Here is an 18,998-nt window from a genome sequence, read left to right on the forward strand (position 1 = left end):
TATGTATGAAAGTCTCTTGGGTGCAATATGCAAGTCCCTGCTGCAGTGTTTCCAACAGGATGTAAAGCATGGTCCTCAAACCTGCACTTTAAAAAAACACATTACTTAGCACACTGCCAACAAACGTCAACACAAAAATACACTGCTATAATGACTTCAACTCCACAAAAAATGCAATTTGAAGACAATTTTCTATAGCAAGAGGTTAAATCAATGTAAACATGACACAAAGGTATTAGAAAACATTTATTCTTCAAGTAAAAATGAAAACAATTTTAAAACAATTATAATCCTTAAAAGTGATAATCTATTCAAAATAACTTGAAAATTGTACAAATTTACATAATATTTTTGAGATCCCGAAGTCTAGACAGAAAATTGTCTAAGATGTGTTACTTGAATTTTTCAATAATTCTGAAGTTTCTTCAATCCTAAAAATATTTTAAAAATTGGTTAAAACAGACTAAAACAGACATTTATTATTCATTAATGAAGCTAAAGTAACAAAGCAGCATTTCTCACTTTTTTGGTTTGTTTTTAAAATTGGTCAGTACAGTCTATTGGATTCACTGTTATTGAGAGACATTTAAAAAATACACAAAGAAGGAACAAAACTCACAAAAATAAAGTTAATGGAGAAGATAATTGACACTTTGTATATCACAAATTAGCCTTAAAAAGGCTGTCACCATCAGAGAGCTTAGATTTTTGCAAAGTGGCAGACAAGATGAATGACTTCAGCTTCCTGAAGTTACTCATTTGTATGATACAGAAATCTTGTTCAATAAAAATTACTGTGCATTTTATTTTACTTCAGCAAGTGTGATGAAAGTTATTTCTAACTGTAAATTTTCATTACAAATCTCAGGACCAGCAGTAGATACCGCTTATTATTCTGGGGTAACTTTATGTGATGCCTGTCCTGAAATTGGTTTAGCTCTTTTCATTCAATATTTCACCTAAAAGTTCAGAAGAAATTTGATCACAAGTTTTATGTAGTTCCAATAAACTCTTATCAGAAGACAGATAATACTCCTATTAGATGTCAACCAAATTCTAAACACTCTAATACCTAGTTAATACCATTAATAATGCATTACATTGCTTGTTACAAATCTAAACAGTGATTCATCCCACAAACACAGAACTGTAAGTGGATTTATTATCCAGTGGAGACATAAGGAAATGCCACACCTGATGTAGAGACCTTTGAGGTTTGGAACACATATGCACATTCTATATATGCATTAGTCCAGTATAATTCCCTCCTGGGAAATGAATTCCTGCTGCCCTTTTCTATTACTTACATTTTACTTATCCTTTCCATTCTTTGTCTTGTTGTCTCCTGCAATTTAAAAGCAACATATTTAGGCAATTCTTCAAAGCCAACATTCTTCAGAGATGGACTTTTAACCTGGAGAATTCATGGCAAAAAAAAAAAAAAAATACTTTAAGCACTGTTTACATATCAAAAGGATTTTTATGAGACAGACCTAGATGAAGTTTTGCATAGTTTTGCTGTTTTTTCCAGTAGTATATACAACTAAAACTAATGCTTACTTGTTCTCTTGACCTTAGAAAGGAAATCAACTAAGGATTTGCCAGTTTTACTTACCTTTGAAATCTCTGTCAAACCATGATAATTAATGATTGCGGCTTTGGGAGATGGGTCTGTGGATAATAGTGAACTGTATCCAGACGACTGATGAAGACACTCTGGCATCTCCTCTTTCCTCTCAATATCTATGGAGAAATATTCATTTTAGGTCACCTTTGCCTTTTTGCTCTCTTGCAGCAGGGTCAGCTATCAAACAGTTTGATTTACAGTATGTAATAACAGAAGAGAATGCATTGTTTAGAAAGAAAAAGGCAACTGGTAAAGGTCCAAGATGGGTTTCTCATATTCTTTTAAAACAACATGAACAGATTATGCTCAGTATGATGCAGACAAAAAAAGAAATTCCAACAAAGATTATCCAGGAATGTTGCATATGTCATGATTACAGTCAATTCAAACACTCAGGCAAGTACAATTACTTGGCAAAACATTTAATAATAATTTCAGACAGCTCATATTTGTTTTCTTACTATAAACCACGTGTCTCATAAGCTGTAGGATCTTTTAAACGTAAAAAAAGTTTAAGCAATACAGTAATTATTGTCGTAAACATATTTCAATATAATATGAAAAGCTTTTCCAAACATGATTTTCATTCTTCTGTTCAGTAAGTGATTTACCATATAAACAGCTAAAATACAAACAAAAATGTAGTCCATTTCCAATAACCTAGTGCTACCATTCATTCAGCAGAACCAGGTTTTAAACATTTGTATAGCATTAAGCACAAGTTTCAATGGAAGAGCTAGGCCAACATATTAAACATGTTAGAAAATCCCTACCATTTGTATCAGGAAAAGCTTGATGCTATCCTAGCATTTAAAAAAATATATAACTATTTTAAAAATCTGTGTGTGCGGGGAGAGCAAAAATTCCCATTTAAAAAAAAAAAAGGTGGCTTTTTTTGTTTGTTTGTTTTTAACTAAAGCTACACTCTGTGGATCCAGGTTACAAGTCCTGGATCTTGCACTCAGAAAATAACACTGTAAACTGCATTCTGTAGTAGTGGATCTCAAAAGCTGCAGGTGGCAGCTGATCAATATCATGTGATGAGGTAAATCAAATTTATATAGCCCACTAACACAAATTTATGTCTTTTGATAAAACAATTGTGGGTCAGAGCAAGCTTGATATGTAGGGCAATCTAAAAAATTATTAACGCTAAATGGTGTATAGAATTTGTTACTTCACTTACCAGTCATCACATTCAGAGAGAGAATCTTATGAATTTTTACTTATCTGTTATCAAATTTTACTCTGCTGCCTAAAAAAATCACGTTAATTCATTAAGTCTGACTCAGTAAGATTTTGATATGGGAAAGTTTTTTTTAGCTACAGACAGTACCATAAACATGCTAGGTAATATATATTCCTGCACAGAACACTTAAGGGGAAGTTAAGATTGCAGGCACATCTCAGTGTTTTAAAAGTGTACATTACCAGAGAAGAGCAAGTTGAATAATTAGGAAACTAAAGATGGATCTGACTTGAGGGAGTGGGAAGGCAAGCCACAGTTTAGGGAAGAAGGGAGAGGCAATATGGAGGAAGTCAAAAGAAGAGAGTGAGTGAAAAAGTTGATTCAATCTTCCATGTCTGTACCATTACTTCCCTGGCCTCAGTGATAGGACTGTCCTGAGAGGGGTATTTACCGGAAAAGATGTTTAGTGTTATTCTCCCCTGGGTCCCTTCGCGCTTAGAAAACAGTTAACTTTAAAAACTTATTGTACACCATCAGAAATTTACTTGGCTATTACCCACTATTCTTACTAACATTTTACAGTTTGTTAAAAGGAAAAAAGGATAAACCTTTAATTTATGCTTAGTGTCTTTTAATATCAACTAAAAATCACATTTGTGTCTGGGCCTTCTCTGAACTTACAACAAACAAAAATAAAGAAAATCTATTTTTCTCTAGTAATAAGTTATCTTTGTGAGGATATACACGGCAACACAGGAGAGGGAAAAAAATAACACATTTTATCCAATAGGAAATGTAAATAAAATCCCAAAATCTAACAGGGTGATTTCAGGAGCTGGTCTAGTAAATGAAACAGCTGAATTAATTTTTTTATTTTTATTTTTTAAATTAACTAGATTTCAAGTTTACAGTGTCCACTTAAACCACTTCAAATCCTACCTAGAACACAATTTTATGCAAGGTTAGCAAAAGCTGCTTTTATTAAAGAAAAACACTCACCAGGAGAAACTGGAGTCATATTCCTACTACAGGTATGTTCATCACTCATATTGTTAAACTCTGTTGATAAGTCACTCTGAAATAATAATGGGTTTTTGCCATTTACAAAAAAAATTCTATAACTTAGCCACAAGTCTTATTTAAATGCCATCCGAGTACTAAGAATTATAATCAAATAGTAAATATATGCATATTTATGTACAGTACTGACCAAATTTTGCTAGCATTATGGAAGTAGTTTTATGTGATTATCCGTATGAGTAAACCTTGCAAAATTTGACCCTTTATATACACCCATTTGTATCATAAGAAAAATGGTCTATTTCATTAAAGCATTTTGTCTTTTGAAATACCAACTTTGCTGTAAAAATTCAGACCAAAAGTTTCGTAGCTGAATGCCTAACAATCCAAGTGTGATTGTTTGATCAGGCTGAGTGGTCTTTATTAAAACACATTGTGCACCCATAGCTCCCACTGACTGACTACTGGGAGTTGGCAAGTGCTCAGCTCCTCTGAGTATCAGGCCACTGATTTGGGGTCTGTTGCTGGATTTGGTGTCTAATTTAAGACAACCAAGTTTGAAAATGTAGGCTAAAATACCCACTTGGCTCATGATAAAAATGGCAAGAAAAACACTTTTATACATTTTCAATACTGATGCTGTATCTGCTTTCACTGTTATAATATGACCAATTTTCTTCTCCTGGATTAATTTTCTAAGAAAAAAAGTTAGTTCAAGTGCTTTACCTTGACCATCAAAAGTAAGCTATTATTATTTTTCCTTTCAGAAATATCAACTTATGTTTGTCTACTTTAGGCCAAGATCCTGCAAACTAATTCATGCAGATGGACTCCTTCATTCTTGTGAAATCCCTCTGAAGAAAGGATCTGCCTGTGTGAATTGCAGACCATCTGGAACTAGAATTGTTTTCATTTCAGTAACACAACATACGAATTTATGGTGTAGGGTGTGTGCGCATGTAAAATGTAGAGTCTCACATATTCTAATATAAAAACTTGCATTAAACAACATTATTTTGGTTTCAAGTCAAGAATTCAAAAGTTAGGAAATGCCAGATTTACTGCTGCTAGTGCAACCTTAATTCTGCTTGCTAGCATCCATCTTGTACAATGAATGATGTAGGGTCCTGTGAAAAAATAGCATGTGATAATGTAATTAAAATCTGTATCATAATACGAACATACAATGGGCAGAATTAAGGTTGCAGTGCCAACTTTTAACAGATTTTTGTATGTAATTTCTTAGTTTGATTTAAAGGAAAAATGTAAAACACAAAAAACAAAAACCCACACGTGTACTAACAACCCTCCACCACTGTGAGTGATTGATAGGATTTGAACCGTGAACATTCAGCACTATGGCACCAACAGCTACCACTTGAGCTCTTGGATTAACTACATTAACTAGTAGCAGAAGGCTATTACACTGAAAGGTGAAGTGGGAAAAGTAGTGGCCCCAAGCGCTGGGTGGGCATATCGCAACAGCTGTCTTTCTTCCCTTCCCCAAATTTTGGGAGTTGGGGGGGGAGTTGGAGAACCAATTACTGGCCTTAGAATTGATAGAAGTTTGGATTGGTTCCTCTCCCCAACCCCTTCTACTACAGCTGCCCTGGGAGCTTCCAGGTATTTTCAGTGCAGTGTGTGTTTAGTAGTGGTGTGGGCCTGTTCTTAGAATGTTCATATTATTTTGAGGTGTCCGTGCTTCTTAAAAGAAGGTTGCAAGAACTAGCTCCTTCTATACTGAAAAATAAGCAACCATGGTGCACACGCAAACTAAATCAAACTTGTTTGTAAACTCCTGCTCTTACAATAATTATTTAAGATAAAAAGCAGTACAATCAGGCTCAATATTTTAAAAAACGATACTACTGTTAAAATATTTAAGTGGCAAATAAATATCAGACTATTCTAAAACACAGTACAGTGCAAAACAGTGAATATTTATAATTGCTTTTAATCGGGTTTAATGATGTTGAAAGGTTCCAGAGTAAAAGACATTTATCAAGCCACAGAAGAGGTACAATCTTTGGCCTCTTGAGAGCACTTGTAAGCAGGACTGGCCCTAGACCAAATGGCACCCCAGGCAAGAAGCATCTTCGACACCCCCACCCCATTTGTTAAACTTTTGAATACCTTATTTTTTATTGCATTTGTAGCCCATTTCGGGACTTTGATGCACAATTTGCATACATGATTTACCCCTGTTGTATAAGATGATAAATTTGCATGCTAGGATCTGTAAATCCATATTTATTCATGCCAAATATAAGCAAATACAAAAAAATTATTTCCTCTACGCTCATAGAAACTTTTTACTTTTAAGAATAACTGAAATGTATTACATCAAGAAATTGAACTATGCACCAACACTGGGTGGACCAGTATTAAATAATGTTTCAGTAGATGACTGCCTTACAATGTTAATCCTATCCTTCAGTTCCTTATATTCTCACGAGGGCATGGCTGACAACATTCTAGGTAGCTCTCAGAAAGTCTGAAAGACTCGAGATTCTACAAAGGTCCAGAATATTCTAGGTGGTTAGTGAAAAATGAATCCATATACGGAATACCTGAAACATTTTCCTTCAAACATTCTATTTTCCCTTTTGTCGCTAAAAACAAAAAACAGCCCCTCAGCCTGGTTACCCGCAAGCCTGGCATCCAGCTGGTCGCCTGCTCCTAAATCCGACCCTGCTAGTAATGGTAACAAACTGTAACAATGGTTGTGCGATTTGGACATGCACTGAGAAATAATTCACAATGACCAATTAATAGACATCAGATGGTATCACTTTTCAGTTACTACTGACGTGAGACAAATTCAAACATGATCTAGAATTGAAAAGCTCCATATTCCATATTTATTCTTTGAGCCACTAAGTTTTCTTTTAAATTTTATTAAATGAGCATCTTGAAACAGCATGAAGAGATGGTAGCTTTCCTCGTTTATCCCTCCGAAAACCTCTTTTGGATAAACAATACACTTTCAGTAAATGTAGACAGAAAACATATATGTTTATAACACCAAGGACATCTGCAACTGAATCAAACAAAATGATGTGACCTACTACTTACGACGGACTCAACATTCTAACGCTTTTGCAAAGTTTATCAACTTTTGGACAGCTTTTGACAGTAACTGAAATATTCTGCAGATTGCAATTTACAATATTACAGCAAGACCCTGAACATCTACTCACAAACATACCATGCAGTGAATGAGATGTATATACAATTTTTTCAATATGTTTATTTACACACACACACACACACACACACCCCTTCTCAACAGCTTTTAAAACAAAATAAAAAAACACTGCCTTGAAGAAAAAAGCTAATTTGCTGTGGAATGTTAAGCACACGCAGTGTAGTGATGTCACTAAATCTTACTGGCAAAGATTACCTAACATCATCAACAAGGAGTGAAAGAACTGGAGAAATGCCAACCACTAAATCAGAATTCAGTAAGATGATGATGAATGAGAAACTGGACCAAAGAATGAAGCAAGTTTCCCACAGTACTAAGCAAACCATCTGCTGAATTTTCATTCTTAATTTTGCATAAAGTTTCTATACGGTGTGCCTGAAGATATGAAATGGTGCACTTTACTATAATCAGAAATGAAGATGTATAGTGTGAAATCCAGATAATGCTAGACAGAATGAAGGCCTAACCTTTTCAACAAGTTCTTGTAAAAAGATTCTCTATTCTCAAAATATGATATACTTTGTCTTGGGAAATTAAATAATATTCAGCTTCATCAGTGGCTCTCTCATATAAATTATTACAGTTACAAGAGAAAAACCATCAGGGTAGAAGAGATAGTCCGAGTAAGAGAAAAACCACATGCCACTAAGCAGGCTGAATTTTTCCATAACACAATAGTAACTACTCAAACAGTAATTACATTCCTTCAGTAAATGTATTAGTACCACATAAGCACACAGTAGCTATCAGTGATAAACTGCAGAGCTACTTCTGTAGTTCCCTCAAAGTCTGCGGGCTCCTTCTGAGAAACTCCATTACAATGCACAATGCTGCTCCATAGGTCCTGAAGCAATAGCTGTGTTCTTTTCAGTAATAAACCACTAACTTTTTTTTGGAGAAGAGTGCACAATTGGGAGAGAGGAGGAGAAACAGTCTCATGAGGAAATTGAGGTTCTGCCTTGTTCAAACTTTTGTCACGTAATCATGGCCACACTTCACCTTACAAATAGTAGGTATTCTCATAGCTAAATATTAGTACAGATCAGGGTGGATAAAAATCACTTTTTTTTTTAAAATAAAAAATAATTTTTAAAATTTAAATTAAATACATTTTTCTTTTTAAAAATAAACCTATTTACAAATAAATTCAAAATTATGAAAACTGACAATGCTTAATCTTACTAAAATCTGTTACCTTTTTATTTAATTTAAATTTAATATTCAAGCAACATGTTTATTGCTGAAGTTTTAAAGAAAATCAAGCCACTGAAGTGATGGAAGTCACTGGCTAAACACCTGGAAACATCTAATTTGTTGAAATGCTAACCTAGCTTTTGGCAGTAGTAACCTCTTCAGTAAGTACAGAAAGAATGCTTTTTCCATTTCAGTTTATTCAACTATTTCAGTTTAATCACTAGTTCATTAGAAGTTGAAGAGGAGTAAACCCATGTTTTTCCTCTTCCAATCTCTGAATAAAAATCACGTGTGATGAGATCTACTAGTTCTAAATCTTGAACAACCTGGTTGACCAGAATGTACGGATATGTCTACACAGCAATTCAACACGCACTGCTAGGACAGGTCAGCTGACTCAAGTTCATGGGGCTCAGGCTACAGAGCTGTAAAACTGCTGCATAGACATTTGGGCTCAGACTGAAGGCCAAGTGGTAGGACCCAGAGCCCAGCCTCCAGCCCAAGCCCAAATATCTATGCAACAATTGTACAGCCACACAATCCAGTGTAGAGAAATCCTATAAATCTATGAAACTAGTTCAATTCACTAACCACAGATAATACTTCCTTTGTTTCACAATTCAGTTTTAAACGCAAAAGATGTTTTGATAAACTTACTCTTTTTCATGTCCAACATATTTTGAATGTTCTTTTGTGCATTTTGAATTGCATTCCAATTTTCATCTAAATATATCTTGATACAAACTAAAGGTAAAAAAGTTAATCTAGTAGAAAAGAAATGCCTCATTCACCAATTTTTTTTAGCATAAAGAAGTAAAAATTAAGAATTTGAATAAATGTATGTTAAGCTTCATAATTGCTTAAATGTGCATAGATACAGTATAACCCCATTTAGCAAAAGTAGCCTTTACCCAAAATCTAGTACTGTATTTAGTTGCAAAGCAACATATTATGATGGCCATACCAGCCAATGAGAATCATCTTTTCTTTAAGCAAATAACTAAAGCGTACAAATGCTAAATAAGATTAAAATAAAATTTTGATTTAAATAGGGAATCCACTTGCTACAGATTTCTCCCTCCGCAATAAAATAGAAGTAAATATGTTAAAATAAAATATGGTAAAATATACCTTTTTTGATTGCAATAACAGCTCTGTTTCAAGAAGCAAGACCCGGCTCAGGAGATTATTCCAGTCCTTCTCATCTATAATTATCTTCCCTTTCAGTCTCTCTTCTAAAACATGTAGCTTATCTTCCATCCAATTTAGCTTATGAAGTTTTTCTTGGCAATCAGCAAGCTGGCTCTTTAACAGCTCGATTTGACTAGTATCTTCCATGACCTGGAAATAAGGACAATAGATATTACTTGCTCTAATTTTAGGCATAAATACAATTATACAGACATGATAAACTCCACTACAGAAGTATAAACATTTTTTCTTCTCTACTGGGTCATTTCAACCATTGTGAGAAGTCACATTTACGATACTTTTTCCTTCAGAAATTGCTGTGAATTGCTTTACGCAAAAAGTTTGCACATTCGAGAAATACTTGCCAGAAACCAGCCAGCTGACTGTGAAGTTGTGGGGCAACTAAGGATGCTTTATATTGATGTAATAATCAAGAGAAGGCCAACCACCACATAACTATTTCCACAGGTTTATTGTGCCTCTTTTCCCATTATCCTCTTTTTTGACTATCTGGTACGGTCTTTTAAGAGAGGAAAATCATAACTCCATGAGGTAGGGACTCTTTCTTTTTTTTTTTTGCTTGCTTGTACAGGACATTGCACATTGGGGACACTACTGAAAATAAATAAAACGCAGTAAGTCTCACTTGCTACTCATGTTCAAATCTTTTTTCTTAACGAATAGTACAGTTGGACTACCAATCTTAATTTATACATTTACTAGATACCTACAGATTAAGTGTTTAATTTTGAAAAAAAATTTGATTGGAAGCCACTTAGGCTAACCCCCTCTGTATCATAGCAAACTATACATTTTAAAATTCAAATTCTTACTTGTTCGCATGCAATTTCTAAAACATCATCAGCTACACAGGACTCTTCTTCGTTATTTCCATCTACTGGAATGGCTGAATCATGAAGGATGTGCACATTAACTTCGTTATCTGGGTGACGTTCCACTTGAGGTTTCTTTGTATGTAAAAACAATAATCTACATATATGATTTATTACAACAAAAATAGAACCTTGCCAACTAAATGTATAATGTACTGCATTATTTAGCATTTAATTATTTTGCTTTTATCTATACACCCAAGCAATTTGATCTTACCCAGTTGCAAGACCAATCAAGCAAGTTTTAAACTGTGAAAACAAAGACATAAAAAAAGGTATCCTTGATAATCTTTTCAGAGTCATATGGCTCATCACCACTATTGCCTCCCACATACTTAAAGTCAGAAACATCTCTCCTTTTCCTCTGCAGCCTATCAGAAAAACAGCTTGATTAGGGTGGTTGTTTATTTAATTTTTCTATGTAGACTTACTGAGAGAAAGCCAAGTAAAAAAGATGAGTTTTACATTTCTTCCTGAGCACAGCAAGATCTCTTACCTCTTGCAAGAATTCCATAGTGTAAGTCCCATGCCTCCGAATGTTCGGTTTCCACAGGCTCACAAGACTCTCTCTACTGCTTAACAATTGTATTATTCCAAATAGAATTTAGAAGTCATGGGAGGTCACAGTTGTGGCTGGAAGGGCACCCTCACTGGTAGCTAGGTCTAGGCCCATGAAGGGGGGACAGATCTTGAACTATATTCAATGGGGAGCCAGTGGAAAAAGCAGAACCCCAAAATGACGTGCTCATGGTGCACTGCTAAGCAGATGGACTTTTGCATTTTGTATCTGCTGAACTTTTTCAGGCTGTGGGGCTTCATAACAAGGTACAAGTTATAATAATCAAGTATGGAAGAGACATGAATATGAATCACTGTTGCCAGGTTCAAGTCCAGTAGAATTCCTGACCAGTCACAGATAGTGACCACCATAGCTACTTAGAAGACCAAAAGGACCTCAAGACTGGAGATCAACTTAATGTGAATGTAGATGCCTTTTGTAGTAGTGGATGTCCTAAAGAAGGCAAGCTCTTCAAAGTGTTCCCCTCTTCCTACCAATACCACTTCAGCCTAGCCTAAATTGAATTTCAGAAAGCTGCTCCTACCCAGTCTTTTCTGAGGCCTCATGAGTGCCAAGCAGAGCAGAATAATCACCTCCCATGCCTTACATAGGATACTATTGTTAATATATTCCAAAATGATAAGTCTTTTTCACCACATCATTTCTTTCATCACATCATTGACGCATATTTAAATTTATTATCCTCCATTACCCCCAGATCCTTTTCAGCAGTACTACCACCTAGCCAGTTATTCCTCATTTTGTAGATATACATTTGATTTTTCCTTCTGAAGTGAAGTACTTTGCACTTGTCTTTACTGAATTTCTTCTTGTTGATTTCAGACCAAGTCTCCAATTTGTCAAGGTTACTTTGAATTCTAATCCTGCCCTCCAAAGTGCTTGCAACCCTGCCCAGCCTGGTGTCATCTGCAAACTGTATAAGCATACTCTCCACTCTGTTATCCAAATTGTAATGAAAATATTGAATAATGCTTGGACCCAGGACTGACTCCACTAGATACACCCTCCCAGTTGGACAGCCAACCACTGATAACTACTGAGTAAGGTGCATAACTGGTTGAAAAACCTATCTGATAATAAGTTCATTTAGACCATATTTCCCTAGTTTGTTTATAAGACTATCATTGGGAACTTTGTCAAAAGCCTTACTAAAATCAAGACAGATCATGTCTATTCCTTTCACCCATCCACTAAGCCAGTAACCCTGCTAAAAAAGGAAATTAGGTTGCTTTGCCATGATTTGTTCTTGACAAATCCATGCTGGCTATTTCTTATAATCCTATTATCCTCTACGTGCTTAAAAATTGATTGTTTAATAATTTGTTCCAGTAACTTTCCAGGTATCGAAGTCAGCCTGACAAATTTATAATTTCAGAGTCCTCTCTGCTCCCTGTTTAAATAGAGGGGCTGTGTTTGCCTTTCTCTGGGACCCACCTATCCTTCATGAGTTCTCAAAATTGCTATTGGTGCAGAGATTGCATCATTTTAGTACTTTAAGATTAATTTCTTCAGGCCCTGCTGACCTGAATACATTATGTAAATATTCTATAACTTGTTCTTTCCCTGTTTTGGCTTCCCCCTTGTTAGTATTAATTGTGTTAAGTATCTCGTCACCATTAACTTTAGTGAGGACTGAAGCAAAATAGGTATTAAACACTTCAGTTTTCTCAATGTTGTTCATATTAGTTCTCCTTCGCCATTAAGTAGAGGACCTACTCCTTCCTTTGTCTTTCTCTTGTTCCAATGTATTTATAGAATCTCTTATTGCCTTGTGTGTCCTTTGCCTAGGTCTAACTCATTTTGTGCCTTGGCCTTTCTGATTGTCCCTATATGCTTGTGCTATACTTTTGTACTCCTCCTTAGCCAATCAATCATGTTTCCTCTTTTTGTAGGACTCCTTTATGATTTTCAGGTTATTGAAGAGCTACTGAAATATTGGCCTTTTACTATTCTGCCTATCTTTCCTTTGCATCGGAATAGTTTGCTGATGTGCCTTTAATATTATCTCCTTGAGAAACTGCTAGCTCTCCTGAACCTTTATCCCTTAGATTTTTCCCCCCATGGCATCTTACCCACCAGCTTTCTGAGTTTGTTAAAGTCTGCTTTTTTGAAGTCCACTATACTGAAATCTACAGCTCTCACTCCTTCCTTTCCTTAGAATTATAATGCTTACCATTTCATGATTGCTTTCACCCAAATTGCCTTCCACCTTCAGATTCACAACCAATTCTTCCCTATTGGTCAGAACAAAATCTAAAAAATGGCTGCCCCCACTTACTTCCTCCACTTGCTGAAACAAAAAGTTGTCCCTAATACATTCCAGTTGTCCTGAATTGTATTCCAAGAATATACTGGAAATTTTGGGTTTTGCTTTTCCACAGATGTCTGGGTAATTAAAGTTCCCCATTACTATCACGTCTTGTATTTTGGATATTTCTATTATTTGTGCTAGAAATGCCTCATCCACCTCTCTTCCTGATTTGGCGGTCTATACCATGAGATCACCCCTATTTTCCCCCCCATTTATCTTTACCCAGATATTTTGAACTAGGTTCAAATAGACTTTGGATCAAAACTATGAGGAAGCAAGAGACAATGTCATTTATATTTAGCAGAAAGGAGATAGAAAGGTAGGCATCATTCACGCACTATTGCACTTCAGCCTGATTTAAGAACGCTCTCAGGGTATGTCTACAATGCAATTAAAAACACATAGCTGGCCCGTACCAGCTGACTCAGGTTGCTGGGGCTTGAGCTAAGGGGCTGTTTAATTGTGGTATAAATGCCCGAGCTCAGGCTGGAGCCCGGGCTCTTCGACCCTGCAAGATGGGAGGGTCCCAGAGCTCAGGCTGCAGCCCCAGCCCAAACATCTACACCGCAATTAAACAGCCAATTGGCTCAAGCCCCACAAACCCGAGTCAGCTGGTACAGGCCAGCTGTGGATTCGAACTGCAGGGTAGACATACCTTCAATGGCTTCCAGTTGGTGACAGAATAAAGGGAAGAATCATGTGCATTGTGGGATTCCAAGGGTGATGGCTTTGGAAGTGGAAAAACATCTGTCCATGACCTCCTTCTGATTTCAGCATAAGGATCTGAGTCATTCAGAGTACTTCCATTTTCCCCTGAATTTTCTTGGAGACTGGATAGAAGTACTGGATGATCAACAGTATATCAAGTGTCACAAGAGGTTTAATAAAATGAATATGATCTATTTCTCTTGTTTATGATGGAAAACCTCCTCCTGTCCAGAGCAATAAGTTCTTTTCCTGTATCATTCACTGGCCAAAGGCCAGAATGAGAAGGAGCCAGAACATTGGCAGCTGAAAGGTAGAATTGGAGACTTCTCTGCTTGCTTCTCAATTAGCATGCTTTAAAAAGGGAGGTAACCAATAGTCTGCAGAGTTGCAAATATCAAACAATGGTTTCTTCAATACTGGCTGTTTATTGCATATTTTAGTGTGACTGATAGATTCGTCTCTTTGAAGGAGATGTGGATAATCTGTCCATAGGAGTCCTGCATATTCCCCTTTCTACTTTATCATCCAGAAAGGGTAGGGTCAAGCAGTAAATCACTCCAAATGCAGGTAACTGTCTTTGTTATGAGGACAGATTTTTAGAGCTAGTGGTGCTGTGTTCTGGCATTCAGTAGAGACTGTCTGGATTTACTAAACTATTGCAGTTTGGAAAAGTTCTGCAGGTTGTAACTTTGCTGCCTCTATGGCAAAGAATAAGAGTAAAACCTTTCAGCCTCCCTCACAGAACAGTAGCAGCACAGGTTACTACATCAAGTATACTAAACTTAGAAAACAGAAATGTGTTATGATGAGACATTTTACAGATTTTGGTAGACTATCAAAAAGCATTTCTGATGACAGATCATTGTAGAATTAACTAGGGTCAGATTTGAAAGAGTTCAAACTCCATTCACAACCCAAGTTCTACCCAAACATACCACTACCAAAAGATTATGCACATCTTCATATTATGTTTGTCCCTCTCCTTTCTTGCACGATTTGATCACCAATGAAATAGTTAAGTATAATGATACTTTAAATGACATCATTAGCCTTCAGAGTCAACTGCCAACTGAATCAGAGCACATTTCTCAGAGCTACACTTTTACTGCATCCATTTTCACCTGGCTCTTGTTTTTATACTTATCTTCACAACTAAAGATTTTTGTTTGTTTATTTTAAGTGAAAGCTTACATTTTAGGAATGTATTGGATTGCTGAACAACCGCAGATCACCCTACTCTGATTTGTGAATACCACCAGTGTTAAAGAACTTTGAACTGTATACATTAAAAAAGCAAACAATTTCCCTTCTATTTTCATACCTGCTGAGAAATCACAGTTCTGCAAACAGGATCAGCAAGAAAATTCTCACAATTTGCCTGTGATTCAGATTTAACAGACCTGGGTTTTTTTCTTGTTTGAGATTTAGCCTTCAAAATAAATTAAAAAAAACACATTAGGAATGTCATTTTCCCCCCACTGAAATAAACTGTTTAAAGCTATCACTACTGAATCAGACTATACACCATACATATGAAACACATTTGGATTTTTTTATTATAAAACATTGACCAAAAAAAAAAAAAAAATTAAGAATGTCCCGAACTATGCTAATAGTTGATAAAACAAACACTTGAAAGTGAATCTAGTGTACATATATTCACAAATCACATTTTACACAAATGAGGCTGGGTCTCGCCAGTCATGGACATAATATAAAAAATATTTGTAAGGTATTTACACTGATTTTTTAAAAAATTATTGGACAATATATCCTTATAACAACAGTCAAGACACAAATGCATAGGACAGAACTGCTTAACTCTAGTGTTACATGCAATGGTTAATTATCTATATCCCACAAGTTTCCTATGAGATAGGAACAAGTTTCAGATTTCTTTTATGGAAGGAACTTGTCTATACACACAATATCAGTTGATATATGAGATTCCTTATCAGCCCTAATACTAAATAGATAATATATATTAAGATCTATATAGAATGAGATCCAAAATGTGTATTTTGAAATCCAACCCAAACTCAAATACAAGTAGTAAGAACTTATATAGCCACATAACTTATTAAAGATACTTGGACTTAAAAGTTGGGTTTTTTTAAACAATATATTGTTAGTGTCACACTTTTCAGAAAATAAAATAAAACATAACGAAAAGTAGATGTTCAATTTTTGTTCCTACTAAATCTGTTCAGGATTTAAAAATTCATTAGTTTACATTTTCTTTTAAATCTACTTTAACCATTGTCTGAGAAATCCAGTGAACTATTGTGCACAATTGCTACATCCAAAAGTGTAAAAGAATACATACAACTTACTATTAATAGGCGTGAATTTGCTTATCTTTGCTCTAATACCTTGAAATTTTGTCTGTTCACTACAACAACATGTTAATATGTCTAGGTTCCTTGGTTATCAGCAAGTGCACAATCAGTTAAATATCTGATACACCCTATATATTGGGAAAGTACATACCGAATTTGTAAAGGGATGGACTCTGATTTAGGTTCCCTCCCCCATTCTAACTTCAGTGATCTTTAACATAGTTAGAGCAACATTTGAACTGAAATATTTGTTTCAAAATATAGGTAATCTTTCTTTCAACTACTTAAAGTCATATCTGAAGTATCACCTGCTCAGTACCTTATTCATATTACTTAATTCCTTATGCTTTTTCATCACAGAGCTGATAATGTCACAAACAATCTGTATTTTCCTTTCTGCAAAGCCACACTGCAGAAACTGCTGTTTTGTTAAAATTGGTTTGTATTGAAACTGATCTCGAAGTAGCTGCAAGAGAGTAAAACTTTAATTAGTTTCTATATATTCCTTTATATAGTCTCTGTTCTGAAGAAACTATATTTTTGTTCTTATTTTTGCACAACTGCTCTTTTTACTCCCTTAGCTTTGTCAGCAAATTTTTTCATCTGTTCGTCTTCGTAAATTCTAAGCTGTCCCCATAACTGGAACTCCCATCTTCTGCCAATCTACCAAGCACACCTAATTCAAATTCTTAATTCAAATGTTAATTCAAATAACTACTTTAAAATAACAAAAAAACAAAATACAAATACCAATCTTAATACATGTCTAAATAATTAAGCTAGTTTGGAAAAAGTTTTGGAGAGTTCCAGAAATATGAATGCACAGTAAAAACAGTTATTTGTTTCAACTTTATAGAGAATCAGAAAATCATAAAAATGAAGGTCTGGAAGGGACCACAAGAGGCATCAAATCCAGCCCCCTGTGCTAAGGTAGGATCAAATAAGTCTAGAGTCTAGACCATCCCAAAGAGATGTTTGTCCAACCTGTTCTTAAAAACCTCTAGTGACGAGGATTCTACAACCTCCCTTAGAAACCTATTACAGCGCTTAAATGCCCTTATAGTTAGAAAATTTACAGAATGATAGAAATGAAGTATAGTGTCATGCAGTGAAGTGAGTTGCTATATAATAATAAGCAGAATTTCACATTACACCTAAAAAATTCTGCCAAAAGGTGAATTTATGCAAACTCCTTTGGATTAAATATAATGCTCTGCAAAAGTCAAACATTTTTATTCTTAATCTATTGATATCAGTATGGTATTTATTTCAACAACAACAGGATCATCCAGGAATATGAGTATTGAAGCAGTATTTTTACTTAATGTTTAAATGGGCAGTATCTCTCTGTACCCAGGTAAAAACCTACATTTGAGCATTTACCAACACCACCACAAAAACAAAACAAACAAACAAAAAAACCCTACCAAACACTTCATCTAGTGTCTTAACTAAGATGGCACACATATCTACTTTTAATCCAGCTTTAAGACATATTTACAAAGTAATTTACGGGATAATTACATACTCTGTACCAGTAATAAACCCGTAACTTTGATCAGTATAGATGAATGTCTGGAATGGAACAGGACTTTAAATATAACAAGCAGAAATCCTGGTAAGCTTTCATAATTATGTTTAAAACATGATGACTTAAAATGTGGATGGCTGAAAACTGCATAACTATCCATAAAGACGCTTGCAAAGAAATAACTTGACAAATTAAGTCTATTCAATTCCATGGGGGGAAAAAAAAAATTCCTTGTAAAAACAGCTGATAACTGAATTCAGTTTGACTCAAGATCTAAAGGTTAGAAATCTTGGACATTCATTAAAGCGAAATATTATGAACACAAACTTGATGGAAAGATTTTTTGTGTACAAGCTTTACTTTAAATTAAAATACACATTACCAGCCAACTAGCAACAAATTACTTTAAAGTATTTATTAATCTAACCATATAAGACAATGTTAAAAAAAACAAATTACTGTTGTTCAGATCTTATTTCAATTTAAAAAAAGAGTAAAAATATATAAAAAAGACATGCATTCACAAGCTTAACACCCTAGTTCTCAGATATATCTACACTGCAGTTGGAAGCATGTCTCCAGCACAGATAAACAGACATGTGCTACCTGTGCTGAAGCTAGCATCCCAAAAATAGTTGTGTGGCTGCAGCAATGACATGGGCAGCAGTTTTGGCTAGCCACCCGAGTACGTGCCCAGGGGGGCAGGTGGGTTTGTACTCAGGCAGCTAGCCTGAGCTGCTGCCTGTGCCACCATGGCCACACTGCTACTTGTAGTGTACTAGCTCAAGCAGATTTAGCACATTAGTCTAGCTGCATGAGGAAACATGGTCCCAGCTGCAGTGTAGACATGCCCTCAGTTAATAACATCAGAAGCATTAAGCAGTCAATCAGAAAGGAACTTAGCCACAGGAATATACCCTCAACACACTCCAAAAACCAGAAGAAAAAGAAATAGCAGAATGCCCAAATGGTTACCCAACATCAAGCTATTTTGGACCAAGATGAGGGAGCAAGTTCCAGAGCCCTGAAGCCCACACAGTATATCCACCCACAAACCCTTCTCTTTTTATAAATGGAATCCCTTCTGTGCACCACAGCTGACTATATTGGGAAAGAAAGGATCCCAGAGATAAATAGACTGAGATCTGCCTAGGAATTGAGGTCATAGCCAACACCTTAAACTAAACAGGAGACCAGACAGACAGCA

General features: G+C 35.4%; 1 protein-coding gene across 6 annotated transcripts in view; it reads right to left on the reverse strand.

Moving 5' to 3' along the window:
• Window positions 1–233: 233 nt before the first annotated feature.
• The window catches only part of CEP44 (centrosomal protein 44), a 42,495-nt gene continuing 23,730 nt past the window's right edge, over window positions 234–18,998 (reverse strand). For 4 of the 6 annotated variants that reach the window (XM_067551715.1, XM_067551712.1, XM_067551714.1 and 1 more), the window contains 8 exons: window positions 16,580–16,726; window positions 15,243–15,350; window positions 10,263–10,397; window positions 9,370–9,579; window positions 3,816–3,891; window positions 1,616–1,743; window positions 1,308–1,414; window positions 234–431 (listed from right to left, as the gene is read on the reverse strand). In XM_067551715.1, coding sequence (XP_067407816.1) covers window positions 383–431; window positions 1,308–1,414; window positions 1,616–1,743; window positions 3,816–3,891; window positions 9,370–9,579; window positions 10,263–10,397; window positions 15,243–15,350; window positions 16,580–16,726 — 960 coding nt within the window. In that variant the 3' untranslated portion in view covers window positions 234–382. The remainder of the gene's footprint in view (window positions 432–1,307; window positions 1,415–1,615; window positions 1,744–3,815; window positions 3,892–9,369; window positions 9,580–10,262; window positions 10,398–15,242; window positions 15,351–16,579; window positions 16,727–18,998) is intronic. The other 2 variants (XM_067551718.1, XM_067551716.1) reach the window with 1 other exon arrangement.

The sequence above is a fragment of the Emydura macquarii genome, unplaced genomic scaffold (assembly GCF_026122565.2).
Source record: "Emydura macquarii macquarii isolate MOO-44397 ecotype Brisbane River unplaced genomic scaffold, CSIRO-AGI_Emac_v2 contig_1363, whole genome shotgun sequence".
In the NCBI taxonomy this organism is placed as follows: Eukaryota; Metazoa; Chordata; order Testudines; family Chelidae; genus Emydura; species Emydura macquarii.